The 23401-nt window shown below is 44.7% G+C and overlaps 1 protein-coding gene across 4 annotated transcripts in view; it reads left to right on the top strand.

The window, feature by feature from the left end:
• R3HCC1 (R3H domain and coiled-coil containing 1) overlaps window positions 1-23401 on the top strand; it is a 561246-nt gene that overhangs the window by 512602 nt on the left and 25243 nt on the right. For 2 of the 4 annotated variants that reach the window (XM_069617616.1, XM_069617617.1), the window contains exon 7: window positions 7511-7606. In XM_069617616.1, the coding sequence (XP_069473717.1) occupies window positions 7511-7606 (96 nt within the window). Of the gene's footprint in view, window positions 1-7510; window positions 7653-23401 lie in introns of all 4 variants that reach the window. The other 2 variants (XM_069617618.1, XM_069617619.1) reach the window with 1 other exon arrangement.

Here is a 23401-nt window from a genome sequence, read left to right as displayed (position 1 = left end):
GAACCCGGACCATCCCCATTCCCATTTGAGCCCCCATAGGGCTCAATGGGAATGGGGAGCATGCTGACAATGGGCCCGTTAATGACGGGCCCGTTGTTAGCATCCTGGCCCCCTTGCGGGACACGCTAAGGAAGTCTGGTAAAACCAGACGTCCAGAGCGGGTCCTGCAAGGGGACCTCGTAATAGGACGGTATTGGGGTTAACAGCTCCGGCGCCATTAACCCCTTACCGCCCACCTCATAATGAGGCCCATTGTGTGTTTCACTGTGTTTCCTGTTTTTTTCTGAAGAGAAGATTAATTTAGAGTTATAGTCAGGCTCTTAATCAGCAAATGATTCATTTCCAGATATTCTTTTTTCTAACTTGTCGGTCTAAGATGGAAGTACGATTCATAAGACTGGACCCTAAGAGGGCCTTGATTGTCTATTTTGCCGAAAGCAAAGGGCACTGTATGGAGGGCCAATTGCTTTTTGGCTTTGGGCCCTGGGAAATCTGCTTTAAAGCAGACCATTTCTAAATGGTTTGTATTATGCATCAAACCCTGTGCTAACTTCACAAACCAAGACATTCCTGAAGGCCTAAGAGACCCATCCCTCATTCTTATAAGAGAGGTGTTCCATGGCTAGACATGTGTTAGTTGGGAACATGAGCATATCATCACACATTCGCAGAACATTATTTTCTCGACACAGGTGGCTAAAGGATTTTGAACTTTCTCTAATCAACTTTTTGGTGTTTGCCAGATTACCTCTTGCTCTTCCTCCATTCCCTGGTGATGGATGTGGGAGCCTCTAAAAGGTTGAGGAATCCCTGGACTGGGAGGAAGGTATCTATTAAAAGAATAGGTTACTTGACACCTGTAATATTCATTCTATTGTATACAGGATTTCTCTCACAGATTCCTTATCCACCCTCCCGTTCTAGGTTGGCACACTTATAATACCATATAGAACGCTCCAAACAGGCAACCCAGAACAGAGCCAGTGTGAAAGCCTGCAGAAATTTGTGTCGAGAATTGACTGCCATTAAAGGAACCAAAAGATACTTTGCACTTCGTCTCTACCCTGCTCTATCGTGCCTCTCCCTATTGTATGGTTGTGGAAGGAGCAGGAGACAAACACGCAGTTGACCTTGTTGTGGCTATAAACCTTTATGTAGTGAAAATAAAGGAGGAAAACCCCTAACTGTCCATACATTTAAGATGGGTTTCCCTGCCTAAACCAAACCCCAAGGATTCTGTTAGGAAGTCCGTTGAAATTATACAGTCCACCGTCCTGTGCCAAAAGCCCATCTCCATCCCTACAGACCTGGTCTTCTTTCATGTCAGGTGCTGTGAAGAGGAAGAGGATTCTTGATGCCCTTCCTGTAAGGATGCTGGTCACAGACCTGTTTTTCTTTATAACATATAGGTGGCAAGCCTGGTTCACTTCGCCACCAGGTACTGCCACGAAGATCAAACTGAGGGTCTTCTTGCGCACACAGGGTCCCGGATCCCCATTTCTCTCAACTTGATTTGTGCAACTTGGCTCCCTGTGTTGCCAAGTGCTTCTGCCAGGAAGACACCTTGCTTTGGATATATGGGTCCCAGACCCATGCTCCCAAGAGCCCACCGTGTTGGCGTCCTGCCCTTTGCCATTATGGGTTTCTGGACGCTCTGCCGTCCCTACTTTTGGTGCTCTCGGTTGTCTGACAAGCCGCGCTGGCATCTCCCTGCTAGCCGGTTCTGCACTTCTCGTTACTGTTGTCAGCCTTCCGTTCTCACTCTCTCACCCTCTCTCTCTCGCCCCAGATCTGCTCCAGAGCTGCGGGTTCCTTGTTGCATCTGGACCGTGGAAATTTACTCTCCATGTCTCCCGAGCAGATCCGGTGATATGATAAGGCATTTATAACACGCCTATACACAAGTGTTTCGAGGCACGACGAGGCAAGGGAGGGTAAACAGGGGGAAGACCGACAACAATCTTACTAGGCCAGGTGTCAATCAGATTGCACAAGTGCATGGGAAGGGGGAAAGGGAAAAGTGTTTGGGGAAAGGAGGGGGGGAAAGTGCAGTACATGGGAAAGTAGAATAATAAGATGGTAACGGCCAGTTGGTGGCAAGTGCACGGTGAGAGCTGACATAAGTGCTTGTAGAGGGACTGTAGGGATACAGAATAACAGTCCCCAGGTGCGGGGGTTCCCAGGGAGGCAGTGCAGGTGTGCCGTTGGCGGGGCCTGGGCCCGAGATCAGAAAGGGTGGCCAGGTAACCAGTGCCGTTTCAGCCAGGAATTCAGGGGAGAGGGGGAGAGAAGGCAGAAGCAAAGAAGGTTTTGAGGTGCTTCCGGAACCGGAGATGGTTCTCGAGTTTCAGGGAGGCGGGAAGGCTGTTCCAGAGGGAGGCCCCTGTCGAAGAGGGAGATCTATCACCAACTCGTTGCTTGGAGAAGTGACAGACCCTGAGGGAGTTGGAGGAGGATGAGCGAAGAGCTTGAGAAGAAAGATATTTGGGAAGAGAGAGTTGAAGGTATTGCTGGCCCCAGGCCCCAGAAGGCCTTGTGGACAATGCAGAGGGTTTCAAACTTAATCCTCGCAGCCACTGGGAGCCAGTGCAGCGATTTCAGTCCTGGCGAGATACGATCCTTGGGCTTGAGGCCAAGGACAAGTCTCGCAGTCCTGTTCTGGATAAATTGAAGAGGGCGGAGCGTAGAGGCAGGTAGATTTAGATGGAGGCTGCTACAATAGGTGCTGGGCGGTCCTTCATCGGCTGCTGGGACGGTTCTGCCTCTCTCCTCGTTTCCCTGGGTTTGGGAGTTGGTGTTACCTGCATCCACTCTGGATTTTCTCAAAACAGCAAGTCTATTGTCCATGTTTTTGTTGCTTGGTGGAGCCCTCCTCTGTGGTGCACTAGAACATTTCCTTGTGTTCCCAGGACCGCTCTTCATGGCTCCATTCCTCCTCCTCCTCGTCTGAGCACAGGTACATTCTGCTTTCCCCAGGCACTCCACATTTTTCCTCATCCCAGTAGGACAGTCCCATAAACCTATCCATGGGTATATTTTGGGAAGGGCAAGAGTAAGTGAGTTCCACAATACAGATGCTGCAACGGAAAAGCACAGAACACCCATGCGGGTCCACCTGAAGTGGGGGACCGCGACCAGGAAGCCTCTGCAGAGCAAAGGGAGCGGTGAGGCACATAGAACCTAAACTTAGCCTGAAGATAGCCACCCCCCACCCCCCTGTTCCATGGAGGGCACGAAAAACCTGACAAAGTGCCTTGAAGTGGATATGTTTCTCCACCGGCAGCCAGTGGAGACTACGTAAAACCGTGGAGAGATGAGCCCTGCCAACAGTTGATGTACCTACATGGTCCACAGAGTTCTGTAGAATTTGAAAGAAGTTACTACCAGACAGGAAACCACTGGTGCCTGAAGATGGAGAGGTAAAAACAGCAGAACCTTACGCAAAATCTTCAATTTATGATGTCCCGCCTGGCAGATCGCGCTGACTTGAGCAGCCATTGATAACAAAAAGGTGATTTTTACCCCAGATCTTTCAGCATTAGCATTGGGTGTAGGGCAACAGCCCAACAAAGACAGCCAGAAAAGAAGTGACCAAAGAGCATCACCCTCAGAAGATCCGACCACCGGTACCTCTGTATATTCCCCATTCATTTTCAGCCAGTTGCTACGCATTCACTCTTCCAAGGCTTCCAAGCACGTCCTAAGCCTAACAGCAGTCACTGGTAATGCCAAATCCAGACGAATTAGGATCTGCGTATCATAACATCGGTATAGCAAGTGAAGCCTTGGGAGGCAATGAGCTTTGTAAGCGGCCGGACATAGACATTAAACAACCGGGGAAATGGCAGAGCAGAGTGAGAGAGGGATCTGAGAGCCCTAGGGAGGCAACTCAGCAGAACAGAATGTTCAATGGCATCAAAAGCGGCAGATAAGTCAAGCAAAAACAATCCCCCCAAACCCCCCCCCCCGTCCCGCCTTGATCATGAAGTCAAGCGAGATCATCCACCACTGAGACCAAAACCCTCTGTGCTGTGGCCTGGCCGGAACCCTGACTAAGATGGGTGTAAAAAGGAGGATTTCTTCAGAGAAGTGGTGAGCAGGGGACAGACCAAAGACTCGAGCAGTTTTATCAAAAACGGTAGCAGGGAGGTGGGCCGGACATTATCAGGATTGGGTTTTTCAGTAGGGGAATCGCCAAAGCGTGCTTGAGAGGCCGGCATAAAACCAGTTTTTAATTACTCATTGATTGCTTGTGTAACTAGCGGGGCGATCTGGACTATCACCTACTTTAACACCCACAGAGGAATAGCATCAATAGGTGAGGCTAATTTCAGCCTACCTGAGACCACTACAGTTTCCTCTGTGGGGAAAAAACTTCAACCGCCTCAGCAAGAACAAGAGGGAGATACAAATTAGAGATCTGAATGTTCTAACGAATATCTGCAATTTCTTTCCCAGACGGGACAAAGGACAATGAGCAAACCAATGTAAATAACTCTTGGGGCTAGTTAAGCAACATTTCCACCTGTTGAGAGAAGAAGGCAAATTTTTCCTCTGATATTGCCCTATGATACTGGCCAGTAACATACTGGAAGGTTCGCCTGGCTAACGGCCAGTAGTTATTGTGCCAAGTGCGCTCAGCCTGCCGCGGCTGGAGGCAAAGAGCACTGAGGCGGTCACTAAACCAGGGTTTAGATGTCCCCCCACCCTTAGTTTTCAATACATTTATTGGAGCAACACAATCCGCAGTAAAAGTAACCTGTTCAAACATGCTAAGATCAAGGGGGAGCAGTCTGCACATAAAGATTGCAGTTGGCTAACAATCAGTTTCCTCAAAGCAAACCGCCAGTTATTCCAAGCCTCATGACCAGTAATTGGTCTGGACAACTTCTAGGAGAATGAGATAAGGAAGTGGTCAGACCAACAAATTGGCAACACCGAGTTAACTAAAATCACTGCACTAAGGGCAAAGATGAGATGAAGAGTATTATTCCTCTGGTGTGTAGGGCCCGACGCTAGAACAAGCTCCTCCGTGGCCTCAATGAATCTCATAGCCACCAGGGGCCAGATTATCAAGGATTTTCACTGGTGCTAAAAAGTGAGCAAATGTTTTGATGATGCAAAATGGAACAAACACATTTTGAAACAATCCATATTATCTAAAAACATTTGCACTACGGCAAAAATTAATCAGGCCGTTTTCTGCACTATATTTGCTGCATAGCATACAACAAAAAGTATCTACTACATTTATTTTCATGTTCCTCAGCGCAAACAGCAAATTAAACAGCCTACTCCAATTGGCCCCAGTGAAACAATTTTTAGATACCGATTGGGGCTGGACCGGTTTGCACCATACTCTTATTATCAGAGCAGCAAAATTGGTGCTAAATTAATTTGCGCCACATTTTTGCACCAGTACAAAGTTTTGATAATCCGGCCCCTGATCAGCTAAATTATTGGCCTTATAATTCAAAACCCCACTATCCTGGAGGGCGGAATTGAAGCTTGGCTGTCAATTCTACAAAGGCTTCCAAAAAAGCAGTGTCATTACCAGGAATCAGATGAACCACCAGAATATGTGCTGTCTGAGAGGGAGAGAGGGTAAAGCGGGAAAGTAACGCTTCCATCCTCATGACATGGTCAAATAGTATAATGCTCCCAGAAAATTGGTTCCTGTGAATAACAGCCACTCCACCTCCCTGATGCCCAGCAACCTGATCAACATGCAGGATCATATACCCTGGGGCAACATCTGCACCATCACCCGACCCGAAGACTCACAAACCAGGTTTTTGTGACAAAGGCGAAATCGGGAAGGTGGTCGCTCAATAAATCATTGCATTGACCATAATGGGTGACCAGAGACCATGCGTTCAGCAGAACATATTGTAACAACTGTTGTGGAGGAGAGGCAGTACTCAGAGAAGGAGAATCACCAGGGAAACCCATAGGGAATTGAGTAGAAGGGGGAGCCAGGGCATGAAGTTTCTGACGAGAAAAGGTGAAATCAGTGCAATGTACTTGTGCTGATATTCTTAAGCAATCCCTCTGCCCATCCACAGCCTGGACGAGCACAGACTGGCTTGCCTTTTGAACGCCTTTGGGGAGCATTAGGCATGCCCGCTGCGCTGTCTTTCCTCCCGGCACATAAATGCTGGCCGAGGAAGTCACGTGAATGCAATAGTAAAGATGGAGAAAAGACTCCTCTCTGGCAACACGAGTAAGTAAAAACCAATGTGCCCGCATATGCAGCAAATTATCGACCCAAAAAAAGGAAATTTGGGGAGAGGGGATTTAAATAAAATACAAATAAGGCAAGGCAACAATACAATTTTAAAAGAAATACGGGCAGCAACGCCCGCAACTTCCTTCACTTGTGTAGGTTCCTCCCTGGCCTGATGGAAAGGGGTTCCCCCTAGGGGAGAAGGGAGGACATCCAAGTATTCATCACATCATACACAACTTCTGCATGTTTGTCACTGAAGGATACAGATTCTCCATCTACACCATTTCTGGGGACCCAGCCCTCTTACAGCTCCTTGCACACACAATTGTTATGATGTATAATTGTACATTTGGTTATTCTCTACTCGATGCTTAGATATTGTTCGGATTTATCCAATATGCCTTTTCATATATCCGCCATTGTGAAAAATTGAAGTGACCGTGAAAAGATCATTTTTTTTACAAATTCATGCTATTGCTGAAACTCATAACTTCTTTATTGTTTTCACGGTTTTCTACAGGGTTTAGCTTTTTTTTTCCTTTAGCTTTAATAAGGTTGATTTAAATGTGTTGCCTTGGGCAAGTGTTACACTAAACAGTTGTACTTTTTATGTGCTAAAGCAGACCACAAATAATATGGAACACTTTTTATGCACAACTAAACAGAAATTGAAAATAGGATTTTTTTTATACGAACAAGCCACAATATTTGTGTGAGCAAGCACAAAAGGGGTAATCTTTGTTTTACCCTTTTGCCTATGAATATAAAAAAATTGGTCGTAAATTTTTCGTTCTTTTCTGATGTGGCAGTTCTACCATTCCTCAGCATCTGTGACTGGGGAAAAGGGGATGGGGCGGTCAGCAAGCTAATGTTGCACTGTATATTTGGTGGACATCTCTCAGCGCAAAGGGCCCTGTTGACACCATGGTAGTCTGCACAGAGCCATGTGATTCGACCCAGAGGCTTGCGAGAATTTCAGAATGAGCCTGTGGCTGGATGGAATTTGAAAAAGATGAACCCACAGAAGGAATACTGTATCCATCAGTAAGAACATTACCAGAGGGAGGTAATTCGTCCTTTAAGAGATGTAAAAGTATTTTCTTATTACCTTTGGGTGAACATACGCTCAGTACTCTTAACTTGTATACTTGTCCATGGCACTCACCTCCTAAGATTTAGACTTGATTACTCTTCCACATTCCTTCATTTGAAATTATTTTGCTGTTATTGGAAAAAAAACGTTTTGTCTGAACTGAAGGCAGTTTGTCTCTTCTGTTTTAGCAAACAAAGCTTTGGCAAAGACTCATCCTCTTCTGAAGTTTCGAGCCCTGCTTGAGGCATCAAGTCAGTCGCAGCAAAAGGCTCATCAGTGCATAGGTGAGAGGTTGACATTTCTGTGAAAGCGGATTGTAACTCTGCTCAGGTGAGGGATGTTATCTAAACCTATTGCATATTTCTTGGATCAGGTGAAGTGACATATTTAATTGAAATCATAGGCTATACACGAGTAGGGTCCTATGATGGTTGGGAATTGGTGCCTAATTTTATTGCGCATGAAAACATGCTTGTTGCTTGAATTATGAATCTGAGGCTGTTTTTGAATAAGGTAATAGGGATGGTTTGTTGCTTTTCAACAGAACAAATCTGCCAGTGGATGTAGGTGGAAGGAAAGCAAGGCTGCAGGTTACACGTAACAAAAACAGTAGGTTGAATATATTTGGGAGCAACTGATGACGGCAGGTTTATAGGTATCAATATGGGGATGGAGAGACTGTCAGTCATTTAGCACTTTACAATCAGTAAATTTACAAGGAAAGCGAAGTGAGAGGAGTTGGGAATGAAACTCAGACACTAGTAAGTCATGTTTATGGTTAAAAACCTTTATTGAAAATAAGGGGTTAGTAAAATGCCTCTCTGACCCTGCTCTAAGAGTAGTTTCCATACCTAAACCAAAAACTAAGGATCTGTGTCAGAATATCCAAAACAAAACTTTCCCGTGTCCAAAGTTCTATTTGGACACTCACACTGTAATAAAAACAATGACTACAAGCCAGTGATTGTAGTTCATTTTCTTTTACTGTGTTTCAGAGGCAATTATAAGGCTAATTTCTGTGCTTGCTGGTAATTGAAGGATTCAATTTTGGATGGGGAAAATAAAGCTACATTCACACTTATTGCTCAACATGTTACTCTTACAATGTATATTTCCCCTTTTTTTTATAGAATTTGCGCAATTTGGTGAATTATTAACTTGGAGGGCATAAATATGTCCTAGTAATAACTGAGAAACCACGCATGACAAAGCAGGAGGGCTCTCCCTGTATTTTTAAATGATGCTCTCAAATGGTGCATTTTACAACCCCCCCCTTTTGCTAAAAGTTGAATAAAAAGACATGCAATTTCAACTCTGTTTAGTAGGTGCCAAATCACCAACATAGACAGGAGCATTATTCAGATCATTTTCATGATGCCCGTGTCCATAAAATATTCCAGACTTGCCACTTTAAGAACACATGTTGGCTGTGCCTAATAATGCCAATGCTGCCCCTGTAAGAAGGCTGTCATTCTAGCTATGCCAAAATATATCTGCATTGCCAGTAAAGAACACAGTCACGTGAGCTTTGACGAATAATCTGATATTGTCACAGTAAGAGGGCATTGTCAGTTGCCGGACCTTCGTACCACTCATTGCCCCTCATTCCCTTACACTGCAAACACATGTGCTGCTCAATCATCCCCCAGCCAAGGCAACATTTGGTGGAAGAAATAGGTCATCTCCTCTCATGCTGTGTCCTAAACTCCAACTGGGAAAATAAATCCAACCCTGGAACACCACTAGTAACCCATTCACAGGGTTACTAGTGGTGCTAGACCTTGAATTCGCTCGTCACCCACATTACCTAGTTGGTATGTGGGTTACAAGTGAACTGAACACATTTGCCTGGCTTAAATATTTTATTAAATTGTAAGGGGGGGGAATGGTTAAAATGTTTGTATTTGAATATGGTGAATTTAGCTGAACGGTAAATCTGTGTGTTTTTGTGTGTAAGCCTGTGAAGAAAATGTTTTCGAAATAACATGCAAAACTAAAGTCCTCATTTTGTAATGCTGGCAACTTACCTCAAGATCCCGAATTGGCTACATTTGATTGTGTCCTTGGTAGGTGAGGAAACTGGTCGCTATATACTGGGCTCTGAAATTCCAAATTCTTCCTGCAGGGTTTGAGACCCCTGGTAACCGAAGACTATGGACAGCGCTGCTGACTAAAAAAGCAATGCCTGCCTTTTGGGAAAGGGCTGGGGAGAGTTTGCCCCTGGCGGCCCAGTGAAACCTGCCGGAGGCCTCATCTGCAGTGTGCTCATGTCAGCCCTGGCAGCCTGAGCTTCACTGCAGCTGCATTGGGACCTCTTGCTGCACCCAAAGAAGCCTTTTGCAGGTCTCTGCTCTCTGAACAGTGGAGAGTATTTCAGATTAGAGAGTTGTGGGAGGGGCACCTCAATCCGTACCGGACTATGCCAGCCACAAAGTGGTCGGTGAAGCCTAACCGACTGCTGCTCATTCATTGCCAAATCAAAGAAAGACTGCTCCTGGGACCTGCTGTGGCTCTTCAGCGCAGGTCTAGCTTGCAGCCCATACATGAGCCCTTTCCTGCAGGCACTTAACGTACATGGGCTGGAGAAGCTGAGAGTGAGTGAAAATATACCCAAAGAAAGCGGGCAAGGATAGACTGCGTAATGACTGCATTGAGGAAGGGAAGCGCCTAGTTGTCGGCCTGTGTAACACGCCTCATTTGGTTATGCCGTATATGGTGCAACCGAAAAAAATACGTAAAGGAAGCAGCGTGTATCTGAGCCGCTCCTGGTGTAATGGAAAAAACATCCTCCAGCCTGCGCATGTTCCCCGCAGAACTGCTGCAAGACTTTCTCATAGCAGTGAGAAACGAGAAAAAATAGAAGCTGGAGCTTCTCTGCGTTTCTCTCTGGAACATTGGACACATGATTATAAAGGTAAACCCTCATTAAGGAATACAAGGAACTGTAAGCAAATAAGGGATCTTGCACAGAAACCTGTGTCTGCTGCATGATAAAACAAGCATTGGATTGATTCCGGAATGCAGGCAGGAGCATAATCCTGTAGCTCCTGGCCCTCGACCCTCTATTGATAATTATTGTGATTATGAACTCCAAGAAAAAGATAGATATTATTGAAAATCCAATTCCTAAGAAACCCAAGCAAGCTTCAGGGAAGGGTGAGATCCCCGAGATTCCTAGTCCTCAGGATATTTACTCCTTGCTGCTAATTGTGGCACAAAATATGGGGGATGTTAAATCTTCCATGGCGGATCTTACCCTGAAGGTCTCCCAGCTGGATACCTGTGTATCTGTTTTAGAAACTGGATCTACATCAATGACTGCAGAGATTGCTGGCAGTTTCAGGGCATACAATAATTTGAAGGATGAGTTGCAGAAAGATAAAAGAGAAGAGCTTGGAGATGGAATTGAAAATCAGAAGTAAGAACCTAAGAATGGTGGGGATTGAAGAGAAAACCAATGAGGTCTTGATTCATTTGGTGACTGAAGTACTGAAGGTTTGCTACAATTTTGATCGTATTACCCCAGAAGATATTGATAATGTGTACAGAGTGGGCAAGAAAACTGGTCCAAGGGCTAGAAAAATACTAATCTCACTCATGAACACTAGGACAAAGGAGGATATTCTGAGGGCTACAAGAGAAAAAGTAAATGCCCGCTTTAGAGGTAACCTTTCATATATCCTGACTATCCTAAAGAAACTTTGTGGATCAGGAAGGCTTTCAAGGAAGCTAAAGACTTGGCAAGATCATTGGGTGTAAAGGCTTATCTGAAAGGGCATAACTTGTTGACATTAGCACTTCCGGATGGTGAAAAGGGCACATCTGACCCAAAGGATGCTCTGGGATGGCTGGATTCATTAAAAGGGTTCTCTAATTAATGTCTTAATTGGTTCTGGATTGGTGCCTTCCCCATTGGTTTTGAACTCATTGCAATTTTACCTATATTTAGATTTGCTATTAAATGTGCCGTGAAAATGGCACCAACGTTAGTTTTCAGTTTAACAGACTTTGAGCTTAAAGAATGCACACTGTACTTGGTTGTTGCCCATTACGGCCGTGCAGACTGAGGCTTAAGGAAAGGACCCTAGTGCGTATGGGAAACGTGCATCGGCTGACCGGAATACTCTCTACGGGACTACGTTCTTAATACGTAGGTTTGACGCAGAGTGACAACGACTGAAGGAGCATTGTGAGCACCTGTTATTACGGGCGCCGGATAACAAGGAACCAGCAATAACTCACCCTAAGTTTCTTCTGTTTGTTTACTGTAACAAGTAGACTAAGCGAAAACAAGCAGCGATGGAACATGTGCAGCTTGAGCCTGTATGGGTTTGCGGTACGTTTGGCCCCCAGATACTATACTTGGCCGCTTTTGAGCCTTAGTGGTAGCCCACCACGTTTCAATCTTGATTGCCCGCCCCCCGTTTGTGACGATTCTCATCGTCATTCTTCATAGGCGGATCATGGTGCACTACGAACATTGGATCACGCACGCTCTGGGGAGGGACGGCATATGGTTTTCAGTCGGTCCCTCAGTGCACATGCATGTCAATATCGCACATTAGATTTACATATTTAACTTTTTCCCGCTTACATTGTTTAATTTGTTGGAGTGTGCCATATGGAGCCTTTGTGGGTGATATCTTAGGACGAAGTTCCATCGTACGACGGGAAGATATAGATCGAGTTCATTAAAATTGAAGGTTTGACCTGGATATGTGCACAGTATACTAGAGGGTCTACTATGCCATGGACGTTTCTTGACAGCCCGAAATCTTCTGCCTACTTATGAAGGCATTATGTCACTTTAGATAACTAGATATGCACGCTTACTAGATGTAACGCCAAGCTGTACTGCGAAGGCCATCATTTTGCAGAGTGATGTAGTCAAGGTTAAATAGGAGTATGGCAAAGTGGAGGGGGGTTATTCATAATTGCTATGTGGCATTGGGTCTAATTTAGGCTTATTGGTGATCTCAGATATTTCAAGTCTTTGTTATTCAAGATATGTTCATGTGGGTGGTATGAATGTGGGTTGAGTGAGAGTGTGATGTGACAAGTCCTTTGTTTTGTAATACTACAATGACTATAATGGTGCACTGTACCAGGATTTAAAGCCTATCATTTAGGGAGTGGTCCATGACAATGTAATAACGTAATGAGATTTGATGATTGGAGGTGGCCTTTACGATCCCAGTATGTACTACCACTGGAGGCAATATGCAAAACGTCAATTGAAGTGATATGTTTAAAATCAAGATCAAATCATCATTTGACGTCCAATAGGGAAATCAAATAGGAATGGGAAGACCTTGCATTTAAAAGTGACTTACTGCTTTTATATACAATGTAATTATTCTCTAGTAGCGGTTCAAAACCATCTTTAGGGAAAACGTGTTTGTGTGCATGTATGTTCCTCGAAACCAGATGCTGTATGAGGTGATTGGGAGGAAAATAGCTGTCTCAAGGGAAAAGGAGGGTCTGTATAAACCGGGACATGATTGCGCAGGCTTACATCCATGGAGTCTTCTGAGTCTTTGGGGTTTAATAACATGGGGATAATGGTGAGAGAAATGGAGGTATGATTCTTTGTGGGTAATGACGAATACAGATGAGGTTGGTAGTGGTGCTTCTGACTTTAGGAGGATAATTTAGGCGGAGAGAGACAGAAACAAGGTCAGAGTGTATGCTTTGAAAAGGATGCGTGCTTAAGAGGTTTATCAGATGTGGGAAAATGGGGTGGCGATAGATGATTTTATTACTGTTGAAGTCCGAAAAGTGGGGTGTTCTATACACATTTTTTACAAGGCATGGAGGGATAAGTTGAATGGGATATACTTAAAATGGAAGTGCTTGGTTAAACATCCAGATGGATATCCTGTTTTGAATTTTGATTTTTTTATAGTTTGCAGTCACTATATACTTCATTTTACCATCTACTATCTCTGGGTTCATTTGCTCCAACTCGCTGATGGAGATTTATGAGAGGACAGTTGGTCTCTTCCCGCGCCATCTCTAGAACTGGACAGGGAGCTGTCTTGATTTAATGTTTTTTTGCTTTGGGTATCAACAACTTAAGGTGTGTGATGGATTGGCCGGTTGTAAGGTGATTATCTTTAGGTTTACATTATTGAAAGTACATAGGTACATTGTAGCTTGTGTTTAAGATGGGGAGGATATTAGAGTTAGTTACGTATTTAAGACTTAAGATAAGCCTATTAAGTTGTAAGGAGGTCTTATAAAATTGGGAGAGGTGTCCAGGGCACTGGACTGTTCGTTATGTATTGTTCAGTTTCTACTGTTAGGTTGTTGTTGGTGTCGGGGTGATTTCCCAGGGGTCGGCAGGGCCGTCCGCGGACCTCTGTAATTGGGGAGGCTCCAACTCCTCCCGCGTCCCAAAGGAGTATGAGGCACACACAAGAGCAAAGAGTTACTGCTGTTTATTGCACAAAACAGACAGGGACAGGTTCTGGGAGCATAGGTACCCAAGGAACATCTCAGCCGTGATGGGCTCGCAGGCCCTTTTTCTAATCGGATGACTCTACTACGTGCGTCACTTGGGAAAACTAGCCCCTAAACCTAATGCTACTCCGGGTTGGTTCCCCCGAGTGGTAGGGTCAGTAGGGATCAGTATAGGAGAAAATGTTAGTGGTGGAGAAGAGGTCAGGTGGTACGCTTGGGTCGTCCTTAAACATGGCTACATAGAAAGTGTTACATGAAGAAAGTTAGTGATTGTTTGAATTATAGTGTCGTCAGTGGTTAGCCCCTCGTATTCTGATTGGTTCATCCACAAGCCCCCAAGCATGGGACCATCGCCGTTCCCAGCTCACGATGTACCTGACGTTGGCAACAATGTATGATAGTCAGTGGCGGACAATGGACAGGTCTACTGGGTGCTCACTTCCCATCGCCGCCAGTGTCCAACTTGTAACTTTGTTACAGTTCGGGTCCTAGACGTGAGACCCTAGAGCTTCTCTGGTCCTTGGAGCTTGGCATTGTATCAGGTCCGCTTTGTCACGTGTTGAAAGACCGTGGCCGAAGCAGAATTACAGGGATTTGATTTGTATTTCGGCTCCGAGGAGTGTTTAGCAGTGGCAGGTTTAGCCTTGGCGCTGAGAGCGTGGCGTGTAGATTGCAACTTCGTGGCTTCGGCTGTGTGGCTCCCGTCAGGGTTTGTTCTGCATGATCAGCACCTTGCAGCTCCGTCTGAGCTGCTCCGGGCCTGGGGACTCTGGTTTGCGGCCTACCTTGGCCTAGTCTATGGGTGGCGGCATACAGTCCATAACACTGGGGTTGCGAGGTGCGACTTGGGTCCTTATACATTAGTCCATCTACAGGGTGGCATCTTCAGTGTTTTTAGTAGCGCAAGCATATACACAAGCTCTTGCGTTTCTGCGGTGCAGTAGTTAGCCTATATGAAACATAACAACGATGCATGTGTGAGTGTAAGCGGCCCTCTATGTCATAGCACTGAGTATGTTCTTTCATGTGGGTTGGTGTGTGTCTGATCCAGGTGCTATGTCGTCATGTCATCTCTACCGATGGCGATACTGGTAGGTGACATCTAATCGAGTTGGTCCATATGGCCGATCTCAACTCCACCCGAGGTACCACCACGTGCTTTGGGTAACGCGCATCTGGCCTGGGTGTGCATTGCGTGGCCACGGTGGATCTTGACGTCGGGGGCAGCAGTCAGAGGGCTGAACTCATCCCGCGGTGGGTGCTTATGTCGTGACGTCATAGGCCATGGTCTGGACGGGGATCGGGGGAAGGGATTGTCCCATTTTCCCTCTTCATTGGCGCCTTGCTTCTGTTTCAGAGGGGGTGGGGTCTGGGTTCACAATTGTACATTTTTTACTGAGTTTAGTTCCTTTGAGAGAGTGTAGTTTGGATGCATTCATTGATATGAATATGGTTGGGTTGACGGGTGATGAATTCTGTGTGGTCACATGGAATGTAAACGGTTTAAATAATATACACAAGAGAAAGAGTGTGATGACCTATTTGAATGATCTGAAAAGTGATCTATGTTTTATTCAAGAGACACGTCTCCTAAAAGGTGAATTGGAAAATCTGAAAAAAGGCTGGATTGGGAAATTATATGCTTCATCTTTTAATTCTACATCGAGAGGGGTAGCAATTTTGATCAGGAAAAATGCACCTATTAAGGTTTTGAGATGTCTCGGATCGAGAGGGAAGGATTATTGCCTTGTTGATCAACTTTCAGGGTTCTGATGTGATCCTATGCAATATGTATGCCCCGTCTGTGGACAGTGTACGTTTCTTCAGAAAAGTTGCACAAACAATTCAGGATCTGGGCTCCCAAAACATTATACTAGGGGGGGGGGGGGTCTTTAATGTAGTACTGGATCAAAGGTTGGACAAGAGCACATCTAGGCCACGCAGACAAAGTGACAACCATTATTCAGCATTGATGGACCTACTTGCTGAACATAACTTGAACATAACTTGAGGGATAGTTGGAGGTTGGAACACCCCTTAGCCAGTGAATATAGCTCGTCTTCGGGGGCGCATGCAGTTTACTCCAGGCTGGATATGATGCTGACGGCAAGAAAAATAACAGAGAATTACAGGTCAAGTGAAATTGGTAACATCCCCTTGACTGATAATGCACATGTGGTCATGCATTTGAAACTAGATTTTACTGTGCACAAACAGTACACGTGGAGGATGAACACTTTGTTGCTACACAATGTGGAGGTGGTGGAGAAAATTGCAGCAGACATTGAGTTCTTTGTAGAAGAGAACTACACTGGGGAAATTAGGCCAGAAATTGTGTGGGAGGCGTTCAAGTCTACTATGCAGGGCATGCTCATTGGCCTAGCAAGTGGACAGAGGAAACAATTTGAGAGGAGACTCGGAACTCGAGTCAAGAATTAAAGACGTATCAAGGAGGCTTATGGATGATCCAACATGTACTGATGGTGTTCCATAGCTGTTGAAATTAAAGAACTGAGGGTGCTAATTACGGAGTAAGTGGAGAGGAAATTCTTTTACCAGAAGTGTACATATTTCGAGAGAGGAGAGAAGTGTGATCGCTGGTTAGCGCACAGATTAAGGAAAAGAGAATCAGAACGTTCGATTACTTCAATTCAAGGTCCGGGTGGAAGGATTACATTCCATCCCAAAGAAATCGATGAGGTTTTTCGATCATTTTATACAAAGCTGTACCGGAATGAGGCAGATATTACTGGTAGAGGAGTAGAGTTCCTTGACTGGTTGAAGATTCCAAAGCTTGTAGAAGATGCTGCACAAGTCCTTTGGGAAGATATAATGTTGGATGAGATTAAAAGAGCGATCAGCAGGCTGAATGGTGGGAAATCACCGGGACCGGATGGCTTACCGGTGAAGTTCTATAGATTATTGCCAAATTCAGCACTAAAGCTCTTGAAAGACATGTTTACAGTGTCAATGGCGACTGGCTCTTTACCGCCAACCACGAGACATGCTACAATGTCAGTGTTCTTAAAGAAAGGGAAAGATGATACCCTCCCATCGAGCTGTAGGCCAATAGTCTGATTAATGTCGACAATAAGATACTGTCTAAACTTTTGGCCTTAAAGTTGGAGAACTTGCTTCGAAATTGAATTCACGAGAACCAGTCGGGTTTCGTGCAGGGGAGGCGAACTTCAAGCAGCATTAGAAAGTTGCTACATACAATTTCAATGGCAACTAACTCTCAGGATGATGCTGCGGTCCTTTCCCCTGATGCCAAAAAGGTGTTTGACCGGGTAAATTGGGATTTTCTCTTCACGGTCCTCGAGAGAATGGGATTTGGAGTAAGCTTTGTCGTGGATTAAGTTACTTTATACAGATCCTACTGCTGACGTTCATACCAATGGCTTACGGGAAAAGAGGAACGAGGCAGGGGTGTCCTCTGTCCCCCTTATTGTCTGTTATTGGAATTGATCCTCTAGCTGTAGCACTTACAATGGAGCCTGGTTTGTTGGGACTGAGCTGCTGGGGGTTACAACAAAAATTCTGGCTGTATGCCGACGACTTACTTTTGGTTCTCAGGAATCTTAAAAAATACTTGCCAGTACTTATTGACATCTTGTCAAAGTTTCATCTGTGTTCAGGCTACAAGATAAATCAGGCTAAGTCTGAAGTACTGCCCCTATTGCCATACTGTGATGAGCAGTTCATAACGAATTTAGGATTCAATTGGTGTGCCGAAAGGTTGTTGTGCTTGGGAGTATGGATTACACCTAAGATTACTGACTATGTACAGGAGAATTTGAAAATGGTTTGTGCTGATTTTAGACAGGACTTGGAACAATGGAGTTTATTGCATCTCTCCCTCTGGGGGAAGGTCAATGCACTCAAGATGGTCTCAACACCAAAGATCAATTATGTTTTGAGCATGATTCCACTGAATATTGACGTGAAATATTGGAAAGAACTAGGTAGGCTCCTTCAAAATTGTCTGTGGGACCACAAACCACCCAGATTAAAATTGTGTAATTTGCAATTGCCTTTGGCAAAGGGTGGTTTAGGGGTACCCAACTTTAGGGTTTATCATTTGGCGTTTATTTCTCATTTTATGGCTGATTTTCTAGAACCGGAAACAGATGTGTGGGTGGTTGCTGAAACTAGTTATAATGGACCTTTCTCACCTAATGGCGACTTTAACCTCTGTTGTTTCGAGATCTGGCTTTGTGAAAGAGCCAATGATTGCAGCTTTGAGGAGTTCCTGGAAGAAATTAAATGGATTCCTGGGAATAGATGCGTTTAGGGATCCAGGGGAATCAGTTGGGATGAATCCGAACATTAGACTGGAGGATTAAGTTATTTTTTTGCCTGAATGGTTTCTTGGTGGCGTTATGTGGATTACTGATCATTTAGGAACAGCAAATGGATAACAGCAAGAGGAATGCAGACACACTTTAACATTGCTGATTTCAATATCTCAGATTACCGGAAACTCAGAAAAGCTATTGATGAGGTTAATGAGAGGGCAAGGTTGAATTTGGCTTTGTTCACCATGAAACCAAAGTTAAAAGAAGGTGGCTTAGCAAGCCGCGTATACGGATTGATTGTGGCAGAATACATAGGCAATGACTCTTTGAGGGAAGAGTGGAGTCAGAGGATTGGAAGTGATATTTCGGAGGAGCTCTGGACAAGAATGTGTGAGAATGTTAGATTTTGTTCTTTGGGGCTAACGGAAACATCACCTCAGATTAAGATTTTAAATCGGATATTCTGGACCCGGAGCGGATGTGGAAGAGAGGTCTAATGGATCATTCTGATTGTTGGGCATGTGTACATGAAACAGGCTCCCTTGAGCATATGATGTGGGACTGTAGGAGAGTATTCTGGTTGGAGTTTGATACGATCTGTGAGAACGTTCTGCAAGAGAGCAATTTTGATTTCAAAACCTTGGTGTAAGGAAGTGATGAGATATTAAATGACCTCACTATATTCCAGAAAAAATGTGTTCAGAGGTACAATGATGGGGGGAAAAAACTGATTTTATCTGGCTGGAAGCCTGATTGACCTCTAAAGATTGAGGTCTGGATCACAGAAATGCATAAATTGGCGGAGATGGAGAGAGTGTTGTATAGAAGCGAAAGAAATCTTGCATTGTTTGAGAAGATATGGGGAAGTTTCTTTGACTGTACTAGATTCATGTTTTTTGTGAATCTGGAGTGGGAGGGGGTGGGGGACAGAACTCTATTGAAGGTACAGATGATGTTGTATATAGTTATTTGCCTAGTTTAGTCTGATGTTTTGTTTTTTGTATATTCTATAAAATAAAATAGTTTCACAAAAAAAAGGTAAAACAAGCATTGGCAATGTCAACAGTTTGGGCTTTTGGATAGTCATGGGAAAGGCACTGCCATAGTGTTATTAACTGGCTATCAATGGTAGCAGGTGCAAAATGGTGCAAGTACATGGGATCTAGAAGCAGTGCCTGGCAAATGCCTAATATGTATACCACAAGCTAAAACTGTTGGTTTTGCCAATGCTTGTTTTTAACAGGACTTAAGTGATGGACACACAGTGCCGGAACACGCCTCTCTAACTAAAACACTTCCAAAGCTTTGGGAGAAGCTTTCTAAGGCCCATTTCCATGGCTCGGGCCTCAAGAAGACCTCCCCTTTACCTAAAGGGTATTCACCAGCGTTTCCTCCTCCGTCTCGAGCCCTACAGCAGGACTCTGCTCCATCTTTCCCTCCCACTGATGAATCCCCTTCTTCTGTATGGATCAGGGAAAGATTTAAAGCCTGCATGGAAAAAATGTCTAGTTTATCCACTTTTCGGATACATTTGATGATGATCTGAAAATACCTCGGCCTATGGATGACTGCCCTAGGCCTTCCAAGTCCCCAAGGCAATACTCTCCTGGGGCTCAATTTTCCTCTCCACCTATACAACGTCTACCCGAATCTCCTGTGGACATCTTCCAGGATAACCATATGATCTCAATTATGTACTGGATACTCATAGGTCTCGCATGACCAGATTTCTCAAGATCCCGATACCTAGACACATTCGATGATGACCAAGGTACTTGGCCCACTCCTGCCCATAAGCCTGACCCAGACAATATCTTCCTGGATGCACCTCCCGTTTCTCAGCCCTGGGAGGATTCGCCAGTTGGCGATTAAATTTTATTCAACATCCTCAGGAAGGCTGCTGACTATTTTAAGATTGTGACACAGGAGACCCAACTCTGATTTCGTTGAGGGTATCTTCAATGAGAAAGTCTGTCAGTAAGGCCATCCCTCTTCTAAACTGTTAAGAAGCACCTTGCACCCTCCTTACTTACACCCTCACTCACTTGGGCCATCAACCCGAGAGTCAAACATTTTTTGTTCCGTGCCATCCGATCCTTTACATGTCAGAGGACATGCCATCCTGCACTCCCTGTTTGTGACAACCACCAGAAAACATGCAGGAGTTCATTTTCCTCGTCGGTCACCTCCCAACAAGGACTGCAAGAAGCTTTACGCTCTTGGAAAACGTATTACCACCTCAGCCGTTTTCGGCACTCGTATAATCTAATAACACCACACTCCTGGCGAGCTATAACGATGTACAGTGGGGGCTAGTGCAAGACGTCCTACAAAACATTCCAGAGCCTACTCGATTGCAGCTTCTGGCTGTGGTAAATGAAGGACATCAGGTGATGCAGACCATTTTAAAGAATACCCTTGATGCAGCAGGATGGGCAGTTGCAGGAAGTACCCTATTGAAGCACCATGCCTGGCTCAAAAACTCTGGCTTCTCTGATTAACAAACCTGTAGAAGACTCTGCCCTCTTCAGAGAAACAGTAGACCAGGACCTCGAAACCACAAAAAAAGAACACGAAACGCTGAAGTCACTGAACCAGATCTTGGCTAAGCCTTTTGTTCAATGGGGAGTCTTTAACACCCGCAGTTCCTTTGGCGGGCAATCCTTTTCCTGCTCCTCTCCAGGTACATATTGAACAGGAGGATCCCCCTGGTATTCCAGACAGGGCACTTCCAGCAGTTTCCAAACCTCTCAACAGCATGGATTTCGACAAGGCATGGGTAGGGGGAGAACATTTGCAGCCAGAGTCTCCCCAGCCAGAAAATGACTCAGTGGTGCAGGTCCCCTCCCATCTTTCCCTGGTAGGGGGATGATTAACATCTTTCCCCCACGCATGGGAGGGCATCACCTTTGATTAGTGGTTCCTCAAAACAGTCAGCAGCGGCTATTGCATAGAATTCCTGCAGCCACCGCGATACCCGCCAAAGATAAGACGGCTGTCGCAGGAACATCTACACATCCTGCTAGAAGATGTCCAGATCCTGCTGCAGAAGGGAGAGATTGAGGTTGTCCTAGATCTTCAGGTAAATGAGGGTATTTATACAATATACTTTCTTGCGCCCTGTCTTAGATCTGCGTCCTGCAAACAAGTATGTCAAACCTCAAAAGTTCAGGATGACATTCTACAGGAGGTAATCCCACTGCTTCAACAGGGGGATTACATACATGGCAACCTTGGATACGAAAGATGCTGTCTTTCATATTTCAATGTTACCAGCGCACACAATGTACCTTGGGTACAAGATAGAGAACACTCGCTATCAATTCAAGGTACACCCCTTTGACATTGGCTCAGCTCCAAAGGTGTTTACAAAGGTACTAGCAGTGGTGGCAGCTCACCTGCGCAGGCAATCCATCCCAGTGTACCCATATCTCGGCAACTCGCTCATAACTGGACACTTGCACCAGGCATGCCTGGAGAACACCCAAACAACTGTAGATCTTCTTTTCAAACTTGGGTTCTCAAGCAACGAGAAAGTCAAATCTCCTCCCCAATCAAGTCAAACAGTTTCTGGGAGCACTAATTCGAACAGAAGATGGACTCGTCTTCCCCTCCAGCGAGATCAAAACATGTTCCAGATCCTTCAATATGCAGCCATCGTCAAGTAACCGTATAGAAAGCCATGCTGCGGTTGGGGATGATGGCATCATGCATCTTTCTAGTTCCACATGCCCGTCTGCGCATGCACCTTATGGAGGAGTGGCTCTATTGCCAACGGTGTAAGGCAAGCGGATAGTGGGACGATCATGTTCCTACTATCACAACATGTTCCAGGGGAATGCAATCTTCTGCCAGACGTACTCTACAGAAACTTGCACCTATCTGTAGAACACAAGTGACACTTGCAAGAACATATTCTACCGAATGTCTTTGCAGAATGGGGTCATCCAGACAATGAATTGTTTGCAACTCTGGAGAATGCCCAGATTCTGCCTCCAAGTACCCTCAGACACAGTCCAAAGGAAACAGTCTCTGGATAACATGGTCCGGGAGATTTGCCTACTCTCAATTCCAGTAATTAAGGCATTTGTGGAAGGGGGTAAAACAACTTCACCCTCCTATTTCTAACCCAACTCCTGGCTGGGACCTCTTACAAGACTAGTGGGATCTCCTTTTTAAGCAATGCATAAGGCTAGTCTTAAGGCTCTCACCTATAAGGTTGCTTTTCTGATGGCTATTACCTCTATCAGGAGAGTTGGGGAACTACAGGTTCTTTCAATTTAAGACCCATTTGTTAACATTCATAAAGACAAAGTGGTACTGCGCACACACTCGTACTTTGGGCCTAGATTCATTTCTAAGTTCCATGTGAACCAATCCATCGAACTTCCAACTTTCTTTCAGAATCCCACTAATTCAGCATACACTAGATATTAGGAGAGCAGTGGTGTATTACCTTGATAATACTAAACCACTAAGAAAGACCTACCAATTCTTTGTCTCTGTTTCCGCTGGTAGAGAAGAGGACTCTGTCTCTGTCGGCCATATCTAAATGGATTGTTAAATGCATCACACTGTGTTACTCTCTTGCCAAAAGAGATGTACCCTTTAAGCACATTTTACTTGAGGCACAGGAGCTATTATAGCCTTTATTGCAAATGTTCCTCTTGTCCTCTTGATTCTATTTGCAAAGCAGCTGTTAAGGATTATATAGGGGCGTCGCACACCAGACCAGGACTCTTACTCTTAATACTGGCCTAGGATGCAGCGCACAATTAAAACGCGTTTTCTTTATTTAATAAGAATTCAGATTGAGAAGGCACCCAACCCGTCTCACATCCCCCCTTTACAAATACCCCGGGCCGCAATGGACCATGAATCATGCCGGTGGGTAGTAATACAATACTTATTTTGAAATTCAAATGAAATCAGACCAATTTAATATAGGGCAGCAATCACCAGTGTGGTGATAATTACACAGTAAAATGATGGAATATACTTCGTTTGACCTTTTCATATAAGATAAACACTATACAATTGAAAGAAAACAAGATTACTTTTTGAGTGGACTTTTAAAATGGCATCACGGTTAATCATTCCCCCTGCAACACGCCCTCAAACCCCTAAAATGACAAATCGGCTTGGAAAATGGGTTAAACGGGCATAATCTAAATTTGGTTTTTATGCTAAAGTACAAATACACCTTATAGGTAGGATATCAAAGTGAAAGGGTAACTCTGAATGAATGACAGGAGGGGATCCTTGAAGGGAAAGCGTTTTTTTTTTATTAAAGCAATTGAACAGGGAAAATCGGTTTGA

The sequence above is a fragment of the Ambystoma mexicanum genome, chromosome 10, assembly GCF_040938575.1.
Source record: "Ambystoma mexicanum isolate Mex_15411 chromosome 10, UKY_AmexF1_1, whole genome shotgun sequence".
Classification (NCBI taxonomy): Eukaryota; Metazoa; Chordata; class Amphibia; order Caudata; family Ambystomatidae; genus Ambystoma; species Ambystoma mexicanum.
This window is presented reverse-complemented; position numbering and strand designations above follow the sequence as displayed.